The sequence below is a fragment of the Hemicordylus capensis genome, chromosome 6 (assembly GCF_027244095.1).
Source record: "Hemicordylus capensis ecotype Gifberg chromosome 6, rHemCap1.1.pri, whole genome shotgun sequence".
Lineage (NCBI taxonomy): Eukaryota > Metazoa > Chordata > Lepidosauria > Squamata > Cordylidae > Hemicordylus > Hemicordylus capensis.
The window spans coordinates 17541736-17561646 of NC_069662.1; the positions used below are offsets into that span (position 1 = coordinate 17541736).

General features: G+C 46.4%; 2 protein-coding genes across 12 annotated transcripts; both read left to right on the forward strand.

Moving 5' to 3' along the window:
• The first annotated feature begins 901 nt into the window (after nucleotides 1–901).
• On the forward strand, nucleotides 902–9139 carry LOC128330704 (uncharacterized). Its single transcript, XM_053263932.1, has 4 exons — nucleotides 902–2164; nucleotides 5240–6082; nucleotides 6918–6950; nucleotides 8775–9139. Exons 1-4 carry the CDS (start codon nucleotides 2053–2055, stop codon nucleotides 8822–8824), a joined length of 1038 nt encoding a protein of 345 aa, XP_053119907.1. The 5' UTR covers nucleotides 902–2052; the 3' UTR covers nucleotides 8825–9139.
• A 1690-nt stretch (nucleotides 9140–10829) lies between these two features.
• LOC128330638 (uncharacterized) lies at nucleotides 10830–19453 on the forward strand. 11 transcript variants are annotated; one of them, XM_053263792.1, is made up of 2 exons: nucleotides 10830–10974; nucleotides 17935–19453. In XM_053263792.1, the coding sequence occupies exon 2, from the start codon at nucleotides 17957–17959 to the stop codon at nucleotides 19310–19312; it is 1356 nt and encodes a 451-aa protein (XP_053119767.1). In that variant the 5' UTR covers nucleotides 10830–10974; nucleotides 17935–17956; the 3' UTR covers nucleotides 19313–19453. The 11 variants fall into 11 exon arrangements, with proteins under 11 accessions (XP_053119767.1, XP_053119762.1, XP_053119760.1 ...); XM_053263787.1 differs by having other exon boundaries at nucleotides 10861–10974; nucleotides 17797–19453; XM_053263785.1 differs by having other exon boundaries at nucleotides 10893–11019.
• Nucleotides 19454–19911: the final 458 nt, after the last annotated feature.

Below are 19911 nucleotides of genomic sequence, written 5' to 3' on the forward strand. Positions count from 1 at the left end.
TGTCAAGCCATTTCCCCACTGCGTGAATTAGGTCACACTTAATGAAATTAACAATTTGCATTTGCTTATATCTCAGCAACAATTAATCTGTGTTTAGGGTTGTTAATAAGAATAGCTTTGCAAGATCAGACCAAAGCTCCCAATAGTCTAGCATTCTGGCTGTAATCAGATGCTTGTAGAAAAGTCAGATGATCCTAGAAAATGAACAAGCAGAGCTGGAGTGTCAGCTTTTTCTTCATTTGTTCCCAGCATCTGGAAATTACCTTTATTACCTGTGACAATAAAGGTTCAACTTGTTCAATGTTAATTACTAGATCTGTTGTCCATGAAAACACAAAAGAGAGCAGAAAAAGAGTACACCAACATTGCCTGCACATAGTTTGAGTTAAGACGGCATGTCTTTTCAACGTGAGGTATAAACATATTAACATTCAATTTTCTAAATTGACACTGTCTGCAAAATAAACCGCTACCTGGCAATTACTCGAAAATTTCCCAACTACCTTGTGATGTGTTTGTTCGTCCTAAATAAACGATTGCCCTGTTCTGGACTTTTCCCCAATGGACCAGCTGGGCTATCTTCTGCCTGTTTACTCGGAAGTAAGGTTATCTGAATTCTATGGGACCCGCTCATAAATAAAGTATGTACAGAACTGCAGCCTTAAATGTATTGAATGTTTTGGGGTACCCTTAGTACTAAGCATAGTACTACCCTGTGCTTAACACTGAACCAAAAACTCAACATCGTCAACAGCAGCTACAACAAACCACACGAACGTCATTGCCGGGAGAGAGAAAGGGAGGGACCCTAACCTAACCGCCGTTTGGTCACATGATTAAAAGGGATGTCATGTGATACAGGCGGAGGTCACGCACCAGGGTTCCCTCCCCGGAAGCCGCGGCTCCTCGGAGGTCACATGATCAGAGGAGGCCAAAGGGGGAAACGGTCACGTGGCGGGGGCTGGCTGGGTGAATGTGCCGGGCGGGCTTGGGGAAGATCCTGGGCCTCAGGAAGGTAGAGGGAGGGAGGAAGAGAGCTTGGAGCCGAGCGCGGGTGCTTTGCCGTTGGGCGCAGCCGGCCAGGGGGTTAGCTGGGTCCTCCCGGGGTAAAAGGTAGGGGCTCTCTCCATCCAGGCCCTTCGGGCGAGGTGGGCTTTTCTTGGGAGGGGATCCCTGGCTGCATTGGGGAACGCAAGGCTGGGCCCGGAGGACGGTCTCTGGCCGCTGGAAAAGGCCCAGATTCGTGCTGAAGGCGCTCTTGGCGGCACCGGGGGTCGACAGGCCTAAGGAGGAAACACTGTAGGGGAAGCGAGTGACGACCCCCCCCCGCCCCCGCCCGAAGGAAGAGAGGGGTTAGATCGGGCCTTTTTGAAAACTCTCTGCACGGGAGAAAATCTCTTAGCAACGGTTTGGGGGGTGGGAGCCACGTTGGGTGAGCACAAGGAGAGCCCCTAGTGGGAAGAAGACGCTTTTCTAGAAGCAGAAGGGCTTGGTGGCAGGGAAGGAAGGACGCCCGCCTCTGTGCATGTGCGGGGTGTAGAAGTTTGATCTGGATCCTTGGGGTTATAGCAGGGAAGGGTTGAGTTTTCTGGTGAGGGCACACAGGTAACCACGACAGAGGAGATTAGGGGATAGCTCTCTTTAAAAAAAAAAAAAGCTTTTTGCAGGAGTCTGTACAACGTGAGGATAGTTTAGGGTAGAAGTTCAGAACGTAGCAGGGGGCCAGTAGTGCTGGTGTCTCATTCTTCCACTGAACTGTGGTAGCATTGCAGGATTTGGGGAGCACTGCAAAGATTCTGGGGATTGTTCTTAGAGAAGACTTTAGCTTGAACTTCTTGTAGGGTGTGTGTGTGTGTGTGCGCGCACCTGGTCTTGTACTGTTTAGGAATAAGCCACTAATTCGTAGTGCAGGAGAAGTGTCAGAGAATCCCCTGTTTCTCAAAAGAGGGTTAGAACCAGATCACAGTCAAGTCTGTGGGGATAAGGAGTACCTTTCACATTCTTGAGGCTCCTCTGCTGTTGGTGACCTACATCCAAGACCAACTAGAGGCCATGCAGAAAGAGGAACTGGGCATGGATGAAAACCGTAACCCAGAGGAGGAGCTGCGACTCCTGGGAGGAAAGAAGGAGAAATGCCACAATCTCAGCAATCGCATCCGCACAGGTAATGCAGACAAACTCAGGAGGCCTGGCATCCATTGTCTTGCACACTAGACCAGGGCTAGGCAACTTTTGGCACTGCAGCTATTGAACTACAACTCCCATCATCCCCAGCCACAACAAATTGTGTCTGGCGAAGATGAGATTTGTAGTTCAACAAGCACTGGAGTGTCAAAGGTTGCCTACCCCTGCCCTAGACTTTACATAAGGCCTGGTAAAAACCCAGATGCCTGGACATTCAAGATCCTAGAAATGCACTATTTGTGCTTAAAACTTGAAAATGTTTTCTTAGATTCTTGCTTCATTCTGAGTCTTTTCTTTGTACTTTCCTCCATCCCATCTCCTGGACTCCTTGTGTGCATACTCTGCCCCTTTAGTCTAAGAGTTTCCAAAGATCTGGGATGAACAAGCTCTCCCTTGACCCCTTGAGCTGTTCCCACCCAACCCACCACTAGAGAGCACTCTTTCCTTGGATTTTTTGTGCCTCAACCATTTACTTTCTGCTGCCTTCATGGGTTAGGGCGGGGAGGGTGGTTCCCTGCACCCCCTGATGGAGGTGCCATTGGGGTGTGTTTGCCGATTTTTCACTTTGGGAAACCCCACCCTAATCCACTGGCTACCACATCTCTTCATAAAACACAAGCTCCTGTCCATTTCTTGGTAACTCTCAACTCATTAGATGACACTGCCCTCTCAGAGTTTCAGTTTCTTATTCCTCACCAGGGTGGTTCCTTTCAGTGTCTTTTGTTTGAGCAACTGCTCTCTGGTAACATGCTCCTATGTTATAGCTATCCTGAATGCCTGTCATAGTTGTTAAGTAAAACCGCCTTTCCCTCATGCAGTAGATGGAGCAGAGCTGGGCTACAGGCCAAGCCAGGGCTCCAGAGAAGGTTTATTGTACTGAGTTGGGACTGGTGTGCTCTGTGTATTCCCCCCCACTCACCCACCCGCAACCTTTCCCCTCCTGTTATGTTATCTATGTCTGTGTCTCAGAGGTGGATGCACCTCAATGCTGGGTGAGGCTCATTTTGCTTCCTACTAGTCTAGAACCTTGAATTTCGCACAGTGTGGCAACCTCTTCCTGGACTACTGTTGAGAAAGTGGGGAGAAAAGGGTGTGATTATCTGCCACTTTCTTCTTTTCAAGATGCAAATTTGGCATATGAACCATGATCCACATGCTCCTTTCTTCCTTCTACTACTCTCCTGGAAAGGGATATAGGAGAAGATCAGAGCCTGTGGATTCAAAACAATTGGAAAACAGGAGCCATTGTGTTCAACGCTCATGCAATCTGTGTACAGATACAGATCTGTACAGTTATTCACATGTTATGTTTAATGCAGGTGCAGCCATGCCCTTCTTATCTGTACCAAGCATTTGAGGGGCCGGCACCCAGGTTCACTTTTAAAATGAATTCAGGTATAACACAAACATTCAAATACAAACTGTATGAGCATACAGACATCTGAGTGCAGGTCCAAAATAATTTCTGAATAGGGCTTAAGATTCCTGGATTCTCTGGGTGGGGAGTAGAGCAGAGCTCAGTGGCTTATAGGAAAGGCACCTTGGCCCCAGGATTGTTGATCATTGGGGAGGGTGTGAGGGAGCCCTGAGGCTACAATGTTTTGGTCTAGGGCAGGGATCTTATAGGTCTGAGGGGCTTTTGCTGTTCTGAGCATCTTTGTGCTCCTTGCCTTGGACCTGGTTCCTCTCATTGTAGAAAGAAGCTTTATATTTTGAGAGCACAGAAGGTTTTGAAAGCAGAGAAACCAGAAAGTTGGGGATGGGGTGGGAAGCAGACAAATCAAAAGTGGCATTTCAGACCTGACAATTCTTAAGCCAATGCTGGAACACAGAAGAGGAATTTCTTCTAAAAACAAACATACATATATAGCACTTGAAAAGTTAAAGTGCACTTTCAAATACTGCAAGGACAGTTCTGTAATTCTTGTTTGGATCACTGTTTTGAAACTTCAGGGGATTTGGAATCCCACGGCTTTTGTTGTTGTTTGCTTTTTAATCAACTGGTGATAGGGACATTTTAGCTGCTGGTAAAAGATATTTTATCCCCCACCCACCCCCTAACAGGGGTGTTTATCAGTGTATCCAAATCCTACTTACCTTTGATCTATCAACACCAGGCTGGATGTGGGGGGGAGAGATTTCTGTGGGAATGATTTTTTAAAAATGTAATGTAACTGCCAGCATTCAATGTTAGGAGTTCATGTGACCTGCTGTGTTGCCAGCCATCGTACTCAACCCCTTTTACCAGGCTGCGCCTTCTGCTTTATTTTGTATTGTTGATTTACATTTCAGGAGAGCCAAAGTGTTGCGTCATCAGTGAAAAACTGATCTATGGAATTAGAACCCACCGCATGGGATGTAATGATGGCCAGTAGCTTGGATGGCTTTAAAAGGGGCTTAGACAAATTCATGGAGGACAGATCTATCAATGGCTACTAGTCTGGTGGCTGTAGGCCACTTCCAGCAGAGGCAAGATGCCTATAAATACCAATTGCGGGGTGGGGTGGGGGCAACAGCAAGAGAGAGGACATGCCCTCCCCTCTTGGCCTGTGGGCCTCCCAGAGGTATCTGCAGCCACTGTGGGAAACAGGATGCCGGACTAGATAGGCCTTGGGCCTGATCCAGCAGGGCTGTTCTTCTAAATGGTGTGCTAAAGAGTAACATATTTATTTATTTATATTTCTATACCGCCCTCCCAAAAATGGCTCAGGGCGGTTTACACAGAAAAATAATAAATAAATAAGATGGATCCCTGTCCCCAAAGGGCTCACAGTCTAAAAAGAAAGACAAGATAGAAACCAGCAACAGTCACTGGCGGTACTATGTTGGGGGTGGATAGGGCCAGTTACTCTCCCTCTGCTAAATAAAGAGAATCACCACATTAAAAGATGCCTCTTTGCCAAGTTAGCAGGAGTATATGCCAAACAAAAACCCAAGTTCCTTTCCTGAGAAGCTCACGTTCTAAACTTGAATAGGGGTAGCAGAATAAATGGAGGAATGCGAAACATCCTAAGTGTTGAGTTGACCCTTGACCCTCTCTTCCCTTCCTCTTCAGGGTCATGGGAGTCCAATGGGTACACTGCACCCTCAGAGATCGCTGACGAGCCCAGTGTTCCCTTGAGCCCTTCCAACAGCCTTAACATCCGCAATCTCCAGCTGTCTGAGCGGGACCCTCCAGTTCCCCACCACCCTTCCCACCGCTACCCCCGCCGCTACTACCATGCCCGGCCCTTCCATCCTGTTGCCTACCACAAGACCTACCGCGGCAACCCCTCAGACCGCAAGGAATGGGGGCCCAGCACCAATGGCCACCACTGTGCTCCGGAGGGTGTTTCCAATGGGCGCTGGCAGCACCGCCGCCGTGGCTATTCCGACCCACCCTCCCCGTCATCTTCTCCTGAATCGGAACGTGACAGCTCGGTCAAAGCCAGCGAGAAGCCTGCTGCTACATCAAATGCCACCACTGCAGCCACCGAGGATTCTGGGAAGGAAACGTGGTCACTCTTCCGGCCCCTTCCTGCTTTCCCTGTCGATAGCAGCAGCGCCCGGATCATCCCCAAGATCTCTTATGCCAGCAAGCTGAAAGAGAACTTGGAGCAACCAGGGAAAGCCTGCCACGTTCCTGCCTCAGCCGTCCGCACCACCAATAGCCTCCCCAACTGTGTCTTGGCTCCACCCCCAAGCAGCCCCCCGCCCACCGACAGCACTCGGCGGCAGCACCTGGGAGCCATCTTTCAAAATGAGTGGGGCCTGTCCTTTATCAATGAGCCGGGAGCTGGGCATGGAGGAGGCGGAGGGATGGCACCAGACAAGGCCGTAGAAGATGCAGATGCCGGTGCATGCTGGGAAAAGATGGAAGCCGATGACTGGCAGGCCGCAAGAAATTATCACCTGGAAGGTAAGAGGGAGGAAAGATCCTGATGCTGCTGTCTTGGAGGGATGGGCGAAGTGTGGCTGTCTGTATTGCACACTGTCATGGAAACTGAAAATACTTGGGAGAATGGGATGGTGAAAGGGAGATTGTCTCTTCTCGGGACTGCCTGTAGGATTTTGAGTGTGCTTAGTGATAGCAAGTCAATAGATAGCCATGTTTCAGGATGCAGAGTGTGCCTGCTGCAGTTAATGGAAAGGCTGAGGCCTGGGATAGTGTTTGCTGTGTATGGGGGGTTGTAGGAAGTAAAGCCCAAGTATTGGGAACATGGGATGTACCTTAACTTTTTAAATAAAATATTTTTTATCTTAGATTCTGCACTTTCCCTTATTCTTCCCAAATCGTTGTTTGAATAACAGGAGGGCCAGAGGGGCTCTCTGCCTTTTGTGATGCCCCCTCTTAGCTGCTGTTCCTAGAAGCCTGTGTTTGAGGATGTGACTTGGCTAGCATTGGGAGTGGGGGCTTGAGGATTTCATTAATAGCCCCCCTAACTCCCCCCACTGGCCTCCTATAACTGAAGCACTGCCCCTGGTAACTTAACACAGATTCCTACATCTAGGGTTTTTTGGGGTGAATGAAAGCCTTTTGAAAGAGTTTCCCATCCTCCAAGTGTGCAGGGCTTGGCATTTGGTCACCGGGCTCCTGGATCCTTACTCCTCAGTGCAGTTGAAAGTGAGGGTGTTTTTGTTGAAGAATGAGCGTCTGGAGCTTAGAAACTCTGGAGGTATTAGAGCTTATATAGGCACAGGGTGCATAACTGCTTGACTTCTAATTCCTCTCTTATCTCCTTCCCTTCATATAGAGTGGAGTCATATATGGGAGCTACACAGTCAAGGTAAGCAAGTGGAAGGAACCGCCTTTAGCCTTCCTAGGTCAATGAGCTGACACTCAGGCAAATGGTCCTTCTGGTCCAACTGCCCGCCGATGTTAACTCTGTCCAAGGGCTGCAGTGTGTCAGCATGGTGAGCTTGCCCAGCTGCTGATAGTATTTTAACTGGAGATGCTGGGGATTGATTCATAAATGTGAAGTGTGTTGCCATTGAGCTGTGGCCCTTGTAGCTTCAGTCCATGACCTTGGAGTTGGCAGGGAAGTACAGTTGAGTGAACTAAAAGGTGTAAGTGGTTGGGGAGTCCTGGGGCAGGAAATGCCCGCTTTATTTGTATTTATAACCCGCTTTTCAAGATTGGCTCCCAAAGCAGCTTACAGTCAAGACACAATATATTGGGGATAGGCGGAGGTGTTTATGACAGTCTCTCCTGGCCCCTGGCAATTGATGACATAATCCAGATCCCATGCTCTTCCCTGCAGAGGGAGGGGGCAGGAAGGAGTGCTGGTGGTCTTGGAGGCATGCTGATGGTAAAGATGCAAGGCAGATGCCAAATTGTATCTGCCCACACAACAACTTTATCTGGCTACTACAGGGGTTCTCAAATTTGGGTCCCAAGATGTCATTGGACTACAACTTCCATTGTCCTCTGCCACAATGATGCTATTGTGCCGAGGATGATGGGAGCTGTAGTCTGACATTTGAGGACCCAAGTTTGAGAACTCTTGGTCTACAGGTTTGGTGAAAACTGCCAGGTTTTTTGAAAGGATTTTTTTTTTTAAGCTGTGAGACATTACATCTTCCCTTGGCTTTTCTGCCCTGCTCCCGGATTTGGCTGAGGGTGGGGGAAAGATGCTTCCTGGGAGGGCTTGCTCTTTGCTAACCTAGAGAGGCAGAGACAACTGAAACCTGAGTAGACATCAGGTGCAGGGCAAGGGAGTGTGTTCCTTTGTTCTAGGGTTGAAGGCCTAAATATGGAAGCCTGCCCCTGCTAAGAAGGTAACCAGCTTCCTTCAAATGTTTGTGAGCTGTCTTGAAGCTCACCTTTCCTCTTTTCTAAATTGTGGAAAGGAGGGATATAATCAATTGTAATAATAATAAAATAATGGTATGCAGTGCCCTGGTTGTGTGTTGAGCCCATGTATTCCATAATTGTGAAGACCTTGTTAGGTGATGCTGGCTTTCTTCTAGAGCAGGGGTAGGCAACCTTGGCTCTCCAGATGGTGCTGAACTACAATTCCCATCATCCCCAGTCACAATACATTGTGGGTGTGGGTGATGGTAGTTGCAGTTCAACAACATCTGGAGAGCCCAGGTTGTCTACCCTTGTTCTAGAGAGTCTGAGCATCTCGTGGAAGTATCGGGCTGCATGGTGAAATATTTCTAGGACCAGATCGTTGTCTGGAGAACTCCCAACAGGGAAGCACCTAAGAAGAGAGACTGGCCATTGCTGTCCTAGGCCCAGAATCTGGCCTGCCTGAGGCTCTCAGGCTCTATAGTAGTACAGTACTATAGCAGGCAGACAGAATTAGGAGTAGGTGAACACTTCCTGAAATGTTGGGCTGCAATATAGGGGGAGGAAACTATATGCAAGGGAGTAGAACTGCTCAAGTCCACAAGTGCCTGTTTTTGGGTGGGAGGGTAGAGAGAGGGCCTGTTTTAAGCCAAGCCATGGAAGAACTGCCTACTGGGAACCACTTGACAGAAGACCATCCTTTGACCTTGCTTTGAGGAGCATCGGTTTTGGGGCATACACTACGCCTGGCTCATCTCTTTTTAAGGTATTTGTTTTTGTCATCATCTTCTATTCTTCTTGTTCTTTCCTCTTGCAGTTCCTAGCAGTGTGACGATCTATACGGACACCTTGGATGGAAAAGGTTAACGCCAAGGATTCCTGGGGGAAGCACCGCTAAGATGGGGGTGGGGCACAAGGGGAGAGTCGAAGCACCCACCCCACCCCCCTTGAAGACTGGAGAAGCCCAGGCATCTTGAAAGGGGAAGCTACGCCACCTGCCTACCTCCCTTCCTTTGCCCTAATGCTGTTATAGCCCAAATTGTCCTGGGTGGGGCTATCTCACCTTTTCTCTCTCTTTCTCTTTCTCTGATTTAATGCTCTGGTTTTTAATTTCTTCACATGGTTTTTAATTTCTCTGGATTCCCCTGAAAATAAAGGCAAAAAAGAATTTATTTAAATTCACCTCTTGCCTTGTCAGTGTCTGTTTCTTACTCAGCATAATACAGGTGTGAATATGACATATTACTGGGAGGGGAGAGTGTTCAAATTGGTGGATTGGGGGGAGGTAAGGGATCCTTAATTTTAGTCAGATCAGGACTCACCCCCATAGCTGTTTAAATACAGTAGCAAAGAGGGTGGAGCCTCTTCATAATTCTAGCACTGAATGTTGGTAGTGAAAGGAATGTAAGGGAACGTTTTAAAGGCTAGAAATGAACACTTTTGAGAAATTTTTGGCAAAAGGCCTTTGGAGTCTTGCCAGAAGGAAGCAAAACTTATAAATCTTGAGCTTGAACACTAAATATTGCTGAATTTTGATACTAATTGTGTGAGAATGGAAACTTGGCCAAGAGTGCGTTCTGCCAGCACAGTGGTGGAGATGCTGTATTACCCCAGCAGAATGTTTCCTTTGATGCATCTTTTAGAGTATGAGGTAATACTAGGCAAAAGTATTCCCCCACTAGGCCTCTCTAGCACAAGTTTCCTTGGTTAATGGTGGGAGGCTTTTATTAAAAATCTCCCATTTTTGTTTCTAGCCTAGTGATAACTCTTGGTTTGCGTCCTACCTTTATTGCCCCAAACTTCACCACCACCCCAAAAAATGTTTTGCTATCTTCTTATCTATGTATTGGTGCAACCACTTGTTTGCTGTCATAGAACTTAACTGGTGTCAGGGTTGGTTGGTGTTATCTACAGCAAGGAACATAGAAAGAAACCCTGCTGCCGCTGCCAGTTGTCTTAACTGAGAGAACTGTCTTAACTTAAAAGAGAGCCAGTGTGGTATAGTGGTTAGAGTGCTGGACTAGGACCGGGGAGACCCGAGTTCAAATCCCCATTCAACCATGAAACTAGCTGGGTGACTCTGGGCCAGTCACTTCTCTCTCAGCCTAACCTACTTCACAGGGTTGTTGTGAAAGAAACTCAAGTATGTAGTACACTGCTCTGGGCTCTTTGGAGGAAGAGCGGGATATAAATGCCGGAAGAAAGTGACTTGTCCTATCCTCTGAGGGAAGATGGTGCTGCCAGTACTAGTAGTGGGAAAACTGCTGGTTCCTTGTGATGTTCCCTCCATGGCATGGTTGTGATCCTAAACATTCTTGCAGTGAAGGAAGATTTAATTCAATGGCACATGCCCAAATATATGTTTTATGTCAATAGTTGTCTTGATAGCTGACCTATTTACCTCTGGGTATCTGAACCCTCCTACAACAGGAGCCTGGCTTTTTCATTTGTGTTATCTTACCAAAAACAACCTTAACATTTGTGGCCTTCTGACCTAATAGGGGGAAATGGATGGGCTGGGGGGAGAGAGTAGATGTAATAACTTTACCAACAAGTAGTAGCTCTCAAGAAAAAGCTGATTATAGAACTAGAAAAAGATAAGGGGGGCACAGCAGGTAGGGAAAGAGATGCAGCAGCAGATGAATTGCACAGGTGAGCTGCTCTTCAAAAAATATCCCAAAGAGAAAAATATTATTCTAATGAGTCAACGACTAGTTCCCGATCTGTGTGCACCAAAAATTAAAAAAAACTTTATTGAAGGCTTGCCCTTTTAACAGGTGACCATTTTATAAAAGAATCCGCATTGAACAAAAATCGTGGTTTTTTAAAATGACAAACTGGGAAGCCATAGAAGGGCACTTTTACCCTCAATCAAAATGGCTCTCAAAACTTCTGGCAGCTGGGGTCGCTCTATGCTTCTCGGAAGATTTTCTCTTGCTTCGAGGGGTTAAATAGGGAGGCAGAAACCCGCCTACTGTCGACTTGCCGGAAAGGAGGACGGCTGTTCAATGATTTCCGTAAGGTCGGAGCGCACGCGCAGCAGATAGGTAGCGCTGGAGAAGGTGATCTCGTTCTTGTTATTCTCAAAGTGCTCCTGCGCTAACGTTTTTTGTTGCACCACAATTCGTCCTAGTCGACAATTCGAAACCAAAATGCAGAAATGGCGGCACTAAATTCAGCCCACATCTATAACGGGGGAGTTTGTAGCAAGCTTTCAACTTTTGGCAAGTTTTAATGGCGGGGCTGCTGCCCTCTGAATACTATCCTCCATTATTCGTCTCTTAAAAAGAAAAAGAAAAAAACGCACTGGGAAAAGGGGAGAAACAACTTCCAGCCGCCATGCTCAATAAGTGCTGCTGATGTTCAAAAGGAATTTTAAAGCACCATACCTCCGTGCATGTGCAGAGGGCCCTTTTGAACAGAAAAGTGTCGGTTTTCTTTAATCAAAAAAGATTTAAGCACACTGCCTCTGAACAAGTAGTGAAGAATCAAGAAAAAGGTGGGGGGAATCATTTGTGCCACACACAGACACCAGTGTGGCAGTCTCAGCCTAACCTATCTCATATGTTTATTGTAATACAATTCTTTTTGTTGGAAACTGAGGTTTTGGTCCTAGAATTAATTAAGTAACTTTAGTTCAATGTGTGTGCAAATAATGTATCTCTGAACAATGCCCTCAGTTGGCAATATTTTAATAAGTGATAGGCTAATGAACATGTGTTCCATTTTTTTATTTATTAGATACATTTTTATTTCACTCTTCCTCTGGGGAGCTCAGAGGGATGTATATGGTTCTCTCCCTGCTGCAATTTATCATCATAACAGCCCTGTGGGGTAGGTTAAGCTAAAAGGTAGGAACTGGCTAAGCAAGGATTTAAATACAGGTCTCTTCAGTTCTAGGACAGGTTTGAAAAATAATATTTGACTGTCCACAAGTGCAACTAGGGCTGTAAACATGTACACCCCACTTCCCTCCCATTGCAGACTACATGTGAGCACTGCAAGCTATTCCCCTCAGAGCATGGATCTGCTCTGGGAAGAGCAGAAGCTTTCAAGTTCCCTCCCTGGCAGCATCTCCAAAATAGAGCTGAGAGAGATTCCTGCCTGCAAACTTGGAGAAGCTGCTGCCAGTCTGTGAAGACAATACTGAGCTAGATAGACCAATGGTCTGACTTAGTATATGGCAGCTTCCTGTGTTCCAGGGCACTGCCATCTAATCAGATGGGCTTTAATAAGATCATAACCAGCATAGCGTAGCAGTTAGAGCATTGGACTAGAACCGGGAGGACCCGAGTTCAAATTCCCATTCAACCATGAAACACACTGGGTGACTCTGGGTCAGTCATGTATCTTTCAGCCTAACCTACCTCACAGGGTTGTTGTGAGGATAAACATAACCATGTACACCCCTCTGAGCTCCTTAGAGAAAAATGCGGAATATAAATGTAAAAAATAAAATAATAATAATAATGGCTGAAGACAATAGCCCAAATTGTGCCTTGGTCTGGCAATTTACCTGCTAAGTCACATTATGTATTTATTCGATTTCTATACTGCCCTTCCAGAAATGGTTCAGGGTGGTTTACACAGAGAAGTAATAAATAAATAAGCTGTATCTCTGTCCCCAAAGGGCTCACAATCTAAAAGGAAACATCAGATAGGCACCAGCAACAGTCACTGAAGGGATGCTGTGCTGGGGATGGATAGGGCCGGTTACTCTCCCCCTGCTAAATAAAGAGAATCACCGCGTTAAAAGGTGCCTCTTTGCCAAGTTAGCAGGGGTAACTTTACATTGTGTGGGGGGTTGATAATAAGGCTGATAAAGTATATTAAAGACAGGTCTCCGTTTTAACACATTGCGTCTCCAATATATCCAACTGCTTTGTGCAGTCAGTTTGGTTTTAAAGGGACTGTTCCAGCCTGGCCCTGGCTGTGAAGAGATTAATCAAGTATAGATAGCCCTGGGAAGACTTCAGTCCTAAAATCTTGTTTTCAAGTGCTGCTAAGACATCCTGCTGTTTGGGGGATCCACTTTGCTTTTTAATGGGCCATTCTGGCCTGTTCCGTTCCAGTGCTTACTACAGCATCCCCAACTGGTTCCTTCCATTGTCTATTTGGACTGCAGCAATTTGCCCAGAGGCACTATGTGGTTTATATAAGGTTGCCACATTCAACCTTTCCAAATCTGGGTGGCCTAATTTGCATATTATGCGGCAACTAATTTGCATTTTATTTATTTGACATTTGTATGCTCCCCTCTCCCTCTCTGTCCTCCCGTGTGATTGGATCCAGAGTAAAATCTGGGCAGTGTATTTGAAATCTCTGTAAATCCAGGTGGAATTTAGCAGCCGGATAGAGAAGCTAAAAAAAGTGTGCCGTCAAGTTGATTTTGATTCCTGGGGCCCACGGAGCCCTGTGGTTTTCTTTGGTAGAATACAGGAGGGGTTTACCATTGCTGCCTCGCACGCAGTATGAGATGATACCTTTCAGCATCATCCTATATTGCTGCTGCCCAATATAGTACCAGCGGAGATTTGAACCAGCAACTTTCTACTTGTTAGTCAAGCATTTCCCCACTGCACCACTTAAAATCTGGGGGCTACCCTAAATTCCAGGGTACATGGCAACCCTAGGTTTATATCCTTTTTATTTTGTAAAAAGTCAGCTTTGTGCACCAAAAAGACCCTCTGCATATGGGCAGAGACACTACCCCTCTATGTTGTACGAATGTACAGATGTCTGTACACTCATATGTTTTTGTGTGAATGATTAATTTTGAAAGTGAACCTGGGTACATGCCCCTCGAACGAATCATACAGATAGGAAGTCGACCTGTCTTCAACAGCATAATGTGTGGACACTGTTCATATGAGGGCTAAATATAACATGTGCAGAGGCGGATTAACGTAGTAGCAAATGTAGCATTTGCTACGGGCCCCACGTTTTTGAGGGCCCCACACACCCAGTTTCCAACTGGGAATTAAAGTTAAAACATTACTTGTTTTATTTGGTCCATGTTAGATAAAGTATCCCTTTTCTGCTAAATGTGCGTTTTAAGAGAAGGCCCAGTGCAGCATCTGTCCAGTGGCTGTTGCTGGTGCCTACCACATTTTTCTTTTTAGAGTGTGAGCCCTTTGGAGACAGAGAATTATCTCTCCACTCTTTATTTTTCTATGTAAACCACTTTGAGAATTTTGACTGAAAACGGTATATAAATGTTCACTGTTGTAGTAAGTGTGAGTTTGTGGCTTAGTCTCCCATACTTCAAAATATAGCATATGAAAAAATTGAATTACTTTACTATGCAAGTAAATATTTTACGTTTTAATATTTATGTGCATTAAAAAAAATTAGGGCCCCTTTATAACATATGCTACAGGCCCCACACTAGCTTAATCCGGCCCTGAACGTGTGAATAGGGCTACTTGTGTCTCTTGTTAAGAACAGTACTAGGGATGGTAACTGGAAGCTATTTCTCTGCGTTTTCAGTGGAAGTCTTTAGCGGAAGAGGACGGAGGGCTGTTGCGTTCCCAAGTTTAGCAGACCGGTAGTTAAAATTACCAAAGGTTGAGATCTGGGCTCAATCTAGCAAGCCGCCTCTCTGTCATAGACGTAGGGCGAATTTGCGGCCATCACTCTATATTTTTTATTTTGGCTCTGAAAGAAGACACCATTAGGGCGGATGTTCCATTGAAACGAATGGACTCGGCGCTTCCATTTTGGCTCACTTCCTGGATATACCTATGAACGAAACTTCCTGGTTGCGCCTGCGTCTGGGGTGAGGGCAACGCGCGGGATTGTACTAGTTTGCGCGTGCGCAGAAATGTAGTGCGTGGTAGAATTGCTGCGGTGGGCGCAGCTGCCTTAAAGAGACAGTACCCACGATAGGGGTAACTAACCTGTATAAAGGGGGAAGGCGCCCTTGCTGGGGAGCAGCGGAGGAGAACACTGGAGGGGAAGGTAAGACAGTTGTGCTCCTTCTGTACTGGGGGCGATCTCTGGCTCTTTCTAGAGGCTGATCTCTCCCCCTTTCACTATCCTTCCTTCCTTCCCTGAGCGCTTTACATCACTTCTAACTTCCTCTTCCCCATAATATCCCTTTTGTTCCCAATATCCTCCTTGGGTAAAATGAACTTATGAATTTGCCTTCTACTGAGTCCGATCATTGGTCCATCTGATTCAGTACTGTCTGCTCTGACTGGCAGCAGCTCTTCAGGGACTCGGGGTCGGGGTGGTTTCTCAGAGCTGCTACGGAGATCCTTTTACCTGGAGATGAAATATGGAACCTCGTGTATGCGCTCTCTGCCCCCGAGCTGTGATCCCGCCCCATCGCAATTAATATCTGATTCATAATGTACAAAAGAAGAACATAGAACTGGAAAAGTGAGATGAAAACATTGCCCCTTATCCCGCTCCCCATGCTCGTTTACTTGTGGAATTTAATTGTGAGCTGCTTTGGAATCTAATATAATGGGATTTAGTTGTGAGCTGTTTTGGGAGCAAATCGTGGCTGAAAAGTAGGGTATACATATACTAATTAAATTATAGGCATTTATTTGGGGATATTGACTGACATCCAGACTAGGTCATTCAGTCCAACTGAAATTAATAAATTGGCAGTGACTATCCTGTTAATTTCAGTAAGACTACTTATGGGTAACTTGTCTGGATGTCAGTCACCATGTTGTTTTGTCTCTTTACCCAGTATGTCTACCACCATGCAATCTGCTCACTTCTATCCACTCCCCGCTATCATTATGGAGGCAAGTCCCACTGAGTTCTATGGGTCTTACTTCCTAGTAAGCATATTTAGGATTGCAACCTCTTTGTAGCTTACAAAGAACTTGAACCTGCATCTCCTGTGTCTAAATCTAAAACTATCTGCTGCATTGCTAAACATCTATACAGCGGCATACCATAGACCTATACACTGTCTACCTTTTCCATCCTCAGAGTTTATTTTGAGCTGGGACTTCACCTACTGTTTTGAATGCCAAGACTGAATTTTGAGATATATGTAATAGTAGTAGTAACTGAGTGTTTCTGAGCATGTGCAGAGTAACTGAGTCACTACAGTTGGCCCTGCACACATCTAGGATGAGGGGACATGGTATCCAGGTGAGACTTGCACAACATCCAGGCAGGTGACTCTGCCCTGGCCCAGCATTCTCCCCCCTCCACCCCTTTTCAGAGTTTAAACCACTGCCTGTCCCCAAACTTTATATCTTTCCATCCCCATTTATACTATCTTTGCCTTTCCACCCATAATCCCCACCCACCAATGCCTCTCTGTATTTGCTTCTCTCTGTCTTTTTGCAGTGGAGTCTAGGATGTTTACCAGACTAAATGAAAAAAGGATTCTTGTATCTTTTTGAGTACTTGCAAGATAAAATATCTTCTGCAGAATCACACAAGAACCCTGTTCTTCATTGAAATTGCATCCCTTCTTGGTAATGCAGATCACAGAACCAGTGCTCCACATGTGTGGATTACAGCCTAAAAATGCTTACTTAGAAACTAAGTACTACTGAGTTCAATGAAAGTGGTGGTGGGGAGAGAAGAAGCATTAAACTGCTGCTGGTAAAATATGGTTCTATTGCTAAGGATGGTGAAAGAGCTGTTGAATATGAGTTATTTGGGTCACTAGGTCAACAGAACTGTTCTGATTCCATGGGCTTTAGCTGCGGAGAATACATTAGCGTTTTGCTCATTTCATGGAAAAGAGGATTTAAACATTTTCATTCAGCTGTAAGATTTGTGGCTCAAATACTTTTTTGAATGAAGTGCAACTTATAGAAATGTGGCTGCTGAAGACCGAATTGAATGAAGGCTTCCAGGAATTAGTGTGACTCAAGTTGAACAAGACTTTATCTTGGAACCTGTTTGCAATAATTGGGCTCAACCACGATGGTCTCTGAGCATGTGCAGAATACTTTCTGGTTAAGACAGAGCAATTGCAAGCAGACTTGACAGACCTGAAATTAGGACCTTCAGGTCAGAGACAGGGAATCTCAGGAAGTTCTGAACTTTGCAGCTCATATCTTGGATTTGGTCTACATGTGAGCAGAATGAGGTGGCAGAAAGGCCCTTGCACTTCACATGGCAGTGGGGAATAGGATTTTTGAATGCTTCCCTCTCGCTCTCTCTCTCTCTCTCTCAATCTATCTATCTGTCTATCTGTTTTAAAAAAGCTCTTGCAAGTAGAAACCTAGCACAATGTGTGTGAGGTTGGATTGGATTGGAACTCTCTCTCTCTCTGATATGATGTGCGTTTTTTGTTTGTTTGTTTGTTTGTTTTTTAAATTGGGGAAGAATACAAATGGCACCCCTCACCTGCAATCTGAAATGGTACAGTCTACTCTGCCACTTCAACATTCTACCATCTCATTCTGCTGCCTCTGTAGACCAGGCCTTGGGAATCAAGGATTAGCTGGTACGCCATGCTGGGAGTGCCAGTATGGGAACTTTAAAAGTGCTAACTTGGGCGGGGGTTGGGGGGGTTGGTTGGTGGAATGGTTACAGGAGGTGTGCATGAGTGTGAGGGGTGATGTAACAGAAACAATATGGGAGCAATAAAGGTGTGCAGTTGACAGGTGGCCAGTTGGGAGAACGGAGGTATGGGAGGGAAGCTAGTGTGGGATATCAGGATAGAGCCACACGTGATCTTCTGAATGCGAAAGATTTTTGAAATGAAGTGGGTGGGCATTTCCTGAGTGTGATGGAACAATTCCCTTCTGCTTCATGTAAAAAGAAAGAAAAACCATCACAACTGAAATGTAAATGTGATTCAGTTAGTCAGCAAAAACCCAATTACAATCTATTGCCCTTCGGTTCAACAGTGCCTTTCTACTTGAGGTGCAAGGACTGGTTATGAATCCTCCCAGCCTGATGAAGTCACCCCTGCCTTGGCCAATGATGTAGCAGGGAGAAGGGTTTTGTCTCACAGCACACTGACCTCACTTCCTCCTGAACTTCAGGGCTTCAAGAGTGACTGGAAACATGGAGCAGGAGTGCCTGGCTCTTGTCGCTGCCTGCGTCCAGACCTCCCAACTGCTCATCCAGCAGTGGATGCTCAACAGGCGCACCGTGATTTTCGCCATAGTGAGGATTCTGCAACGGAGGCGTTTCCGCCGGTCGGCAGCCGTGCTGAGGCGTATCCTCTCGGCCAGCGTCCGGCGCAAGAGGGCCTTGCTGCGCCTTCACCGGAACGCTATCGTCTCGGTGGTCACCATGGTGTACTCGTCTTCACCTGCACTGCACTATGAACATGAGCTGATGGCCTTGTCAGAGCGATCGCACTGGATGCTTCCAAGATGCAGTGAATGGTGGGAGCGGATGATCTCTTCTGAGCAGGATGACAAGTGCTGGATTTCTTTGTTCCGAATGTCACGTTCCACACTGATGTACATCGCTGAGGAGCTGCGCCCTGCCCTGCAGCGTCGAGACACTGGTATGCGGTCGCACATCCCTGTGGAGAAAAGGGTCGCCATGACCATCTGGAAGCTCGCTCACCACGACAGTTACAAGACCGTTTCGGAGCTGTTTGGGGTGGGGATTTCATCTGCATGCTCGATATTCGAAGAGGTATGTGAAGAAATCAATAGCAGGCTGTTGGCCAAGACGATCGAGCTGGGGGGCCCCCAGGCAGTCATGGAGGGCTTCAAGGAGATGGGCTTCCCCAACTGCCTTGGAGCCATTGATGCAATACACATCTCTATCCTCTGCCCCCCGTTCTCTGCTGACTCCTACATCAACTGCAAGGGTTTCTATTCCATGGTGCTGCAGGCCCTGGTGGACAGTAAATCCCGTTTCACCGACATCTACGTTGGCTTTCCTGAACGGTCCCACGACTCCCGCATCCTGCACAACTCTCCGTTTTTCAACAGCATGGATGAGGGCACTTTTGGGCCACAAACAGCCACCATGCTGGAGGGTGTTTCGATGACCCCTGTCATCATTGGGGATGCTGCCTACCCACTTCGCCCCTGGCTGATGAAGCCATACCCTGCGCCAAAAACCACAGCACAGGAGCAATTCAACGAAAGGCTTGCCAAGTGCCGAGCGTGTGTGGAGAGGGCTTTCGGGGTCCTGAGAGCACGCTGGAGATGCTTGCAGATGAGGCTGGATGTGAGGGAGAAGCTTATTCCGGTTGTCATAGCCACATGTTGTATCCTGCACAACATCTGTGAAATCAAAGGCGATGAATTGCTGGAGCCCCTGGAAAGCCCAGCAGCTGCCGAAAACCAGAATGCTTCGGCCAGGCCAAGGGTGCCCTTATCTGAGGCTGGACTGACCAAGAGAGCGTGCCAGATCAGGGCTGCTTATTGCTCCTATTTTGAAAAGAATCCTCTGTGAAAGGAGGGGTTCATTGGCCCTTGTAACTCTTCAGTGGGTGTGAATGCCCCATGTGCAGTGGATGTACCATGTCATACCAAAGTCTACTGTGTGGTACATTGTCTTATACATGTCTAATAAAAAGATTACAGTTTTGAATAACTACTGATATGGATATTTATATACCAATATTCAACAATAGTTCTCAAAGTGGTTTACACAGGAAAATAAATAAGACTGTTCCCTATCCCCAAAGGGCTCACAAGTCTTAGAGAGAGAGGGAGAGAGAGAGAGAGAGAGGGTAGGGGGGAAAAACAAGTCTCAATGTGTTTTGAAGTAGGCAGCCTCTTCTTCAGGGGGAAATCTCCATGAATCAAAATACAAAGCTTCTCTCAAATTAGTCAGTAGTTTGAAAGAAGCTTTGTATTTTGATTCTTGAAGATTTTCCCCTGAAGAAGAGGCTTTCGACATCGAAACACATTGGGACTGGTTTTCCTCAATAGATCATTCTTGCACCGTTCCTGCTTCTCCCTTCTGTCCATATCGGTGTGGTGCTCCCCTCCCTTAAAAAAATAAAGAAAATCTGCCACTTTAACAGTGAAAGTGACTCTCTTGTGGTG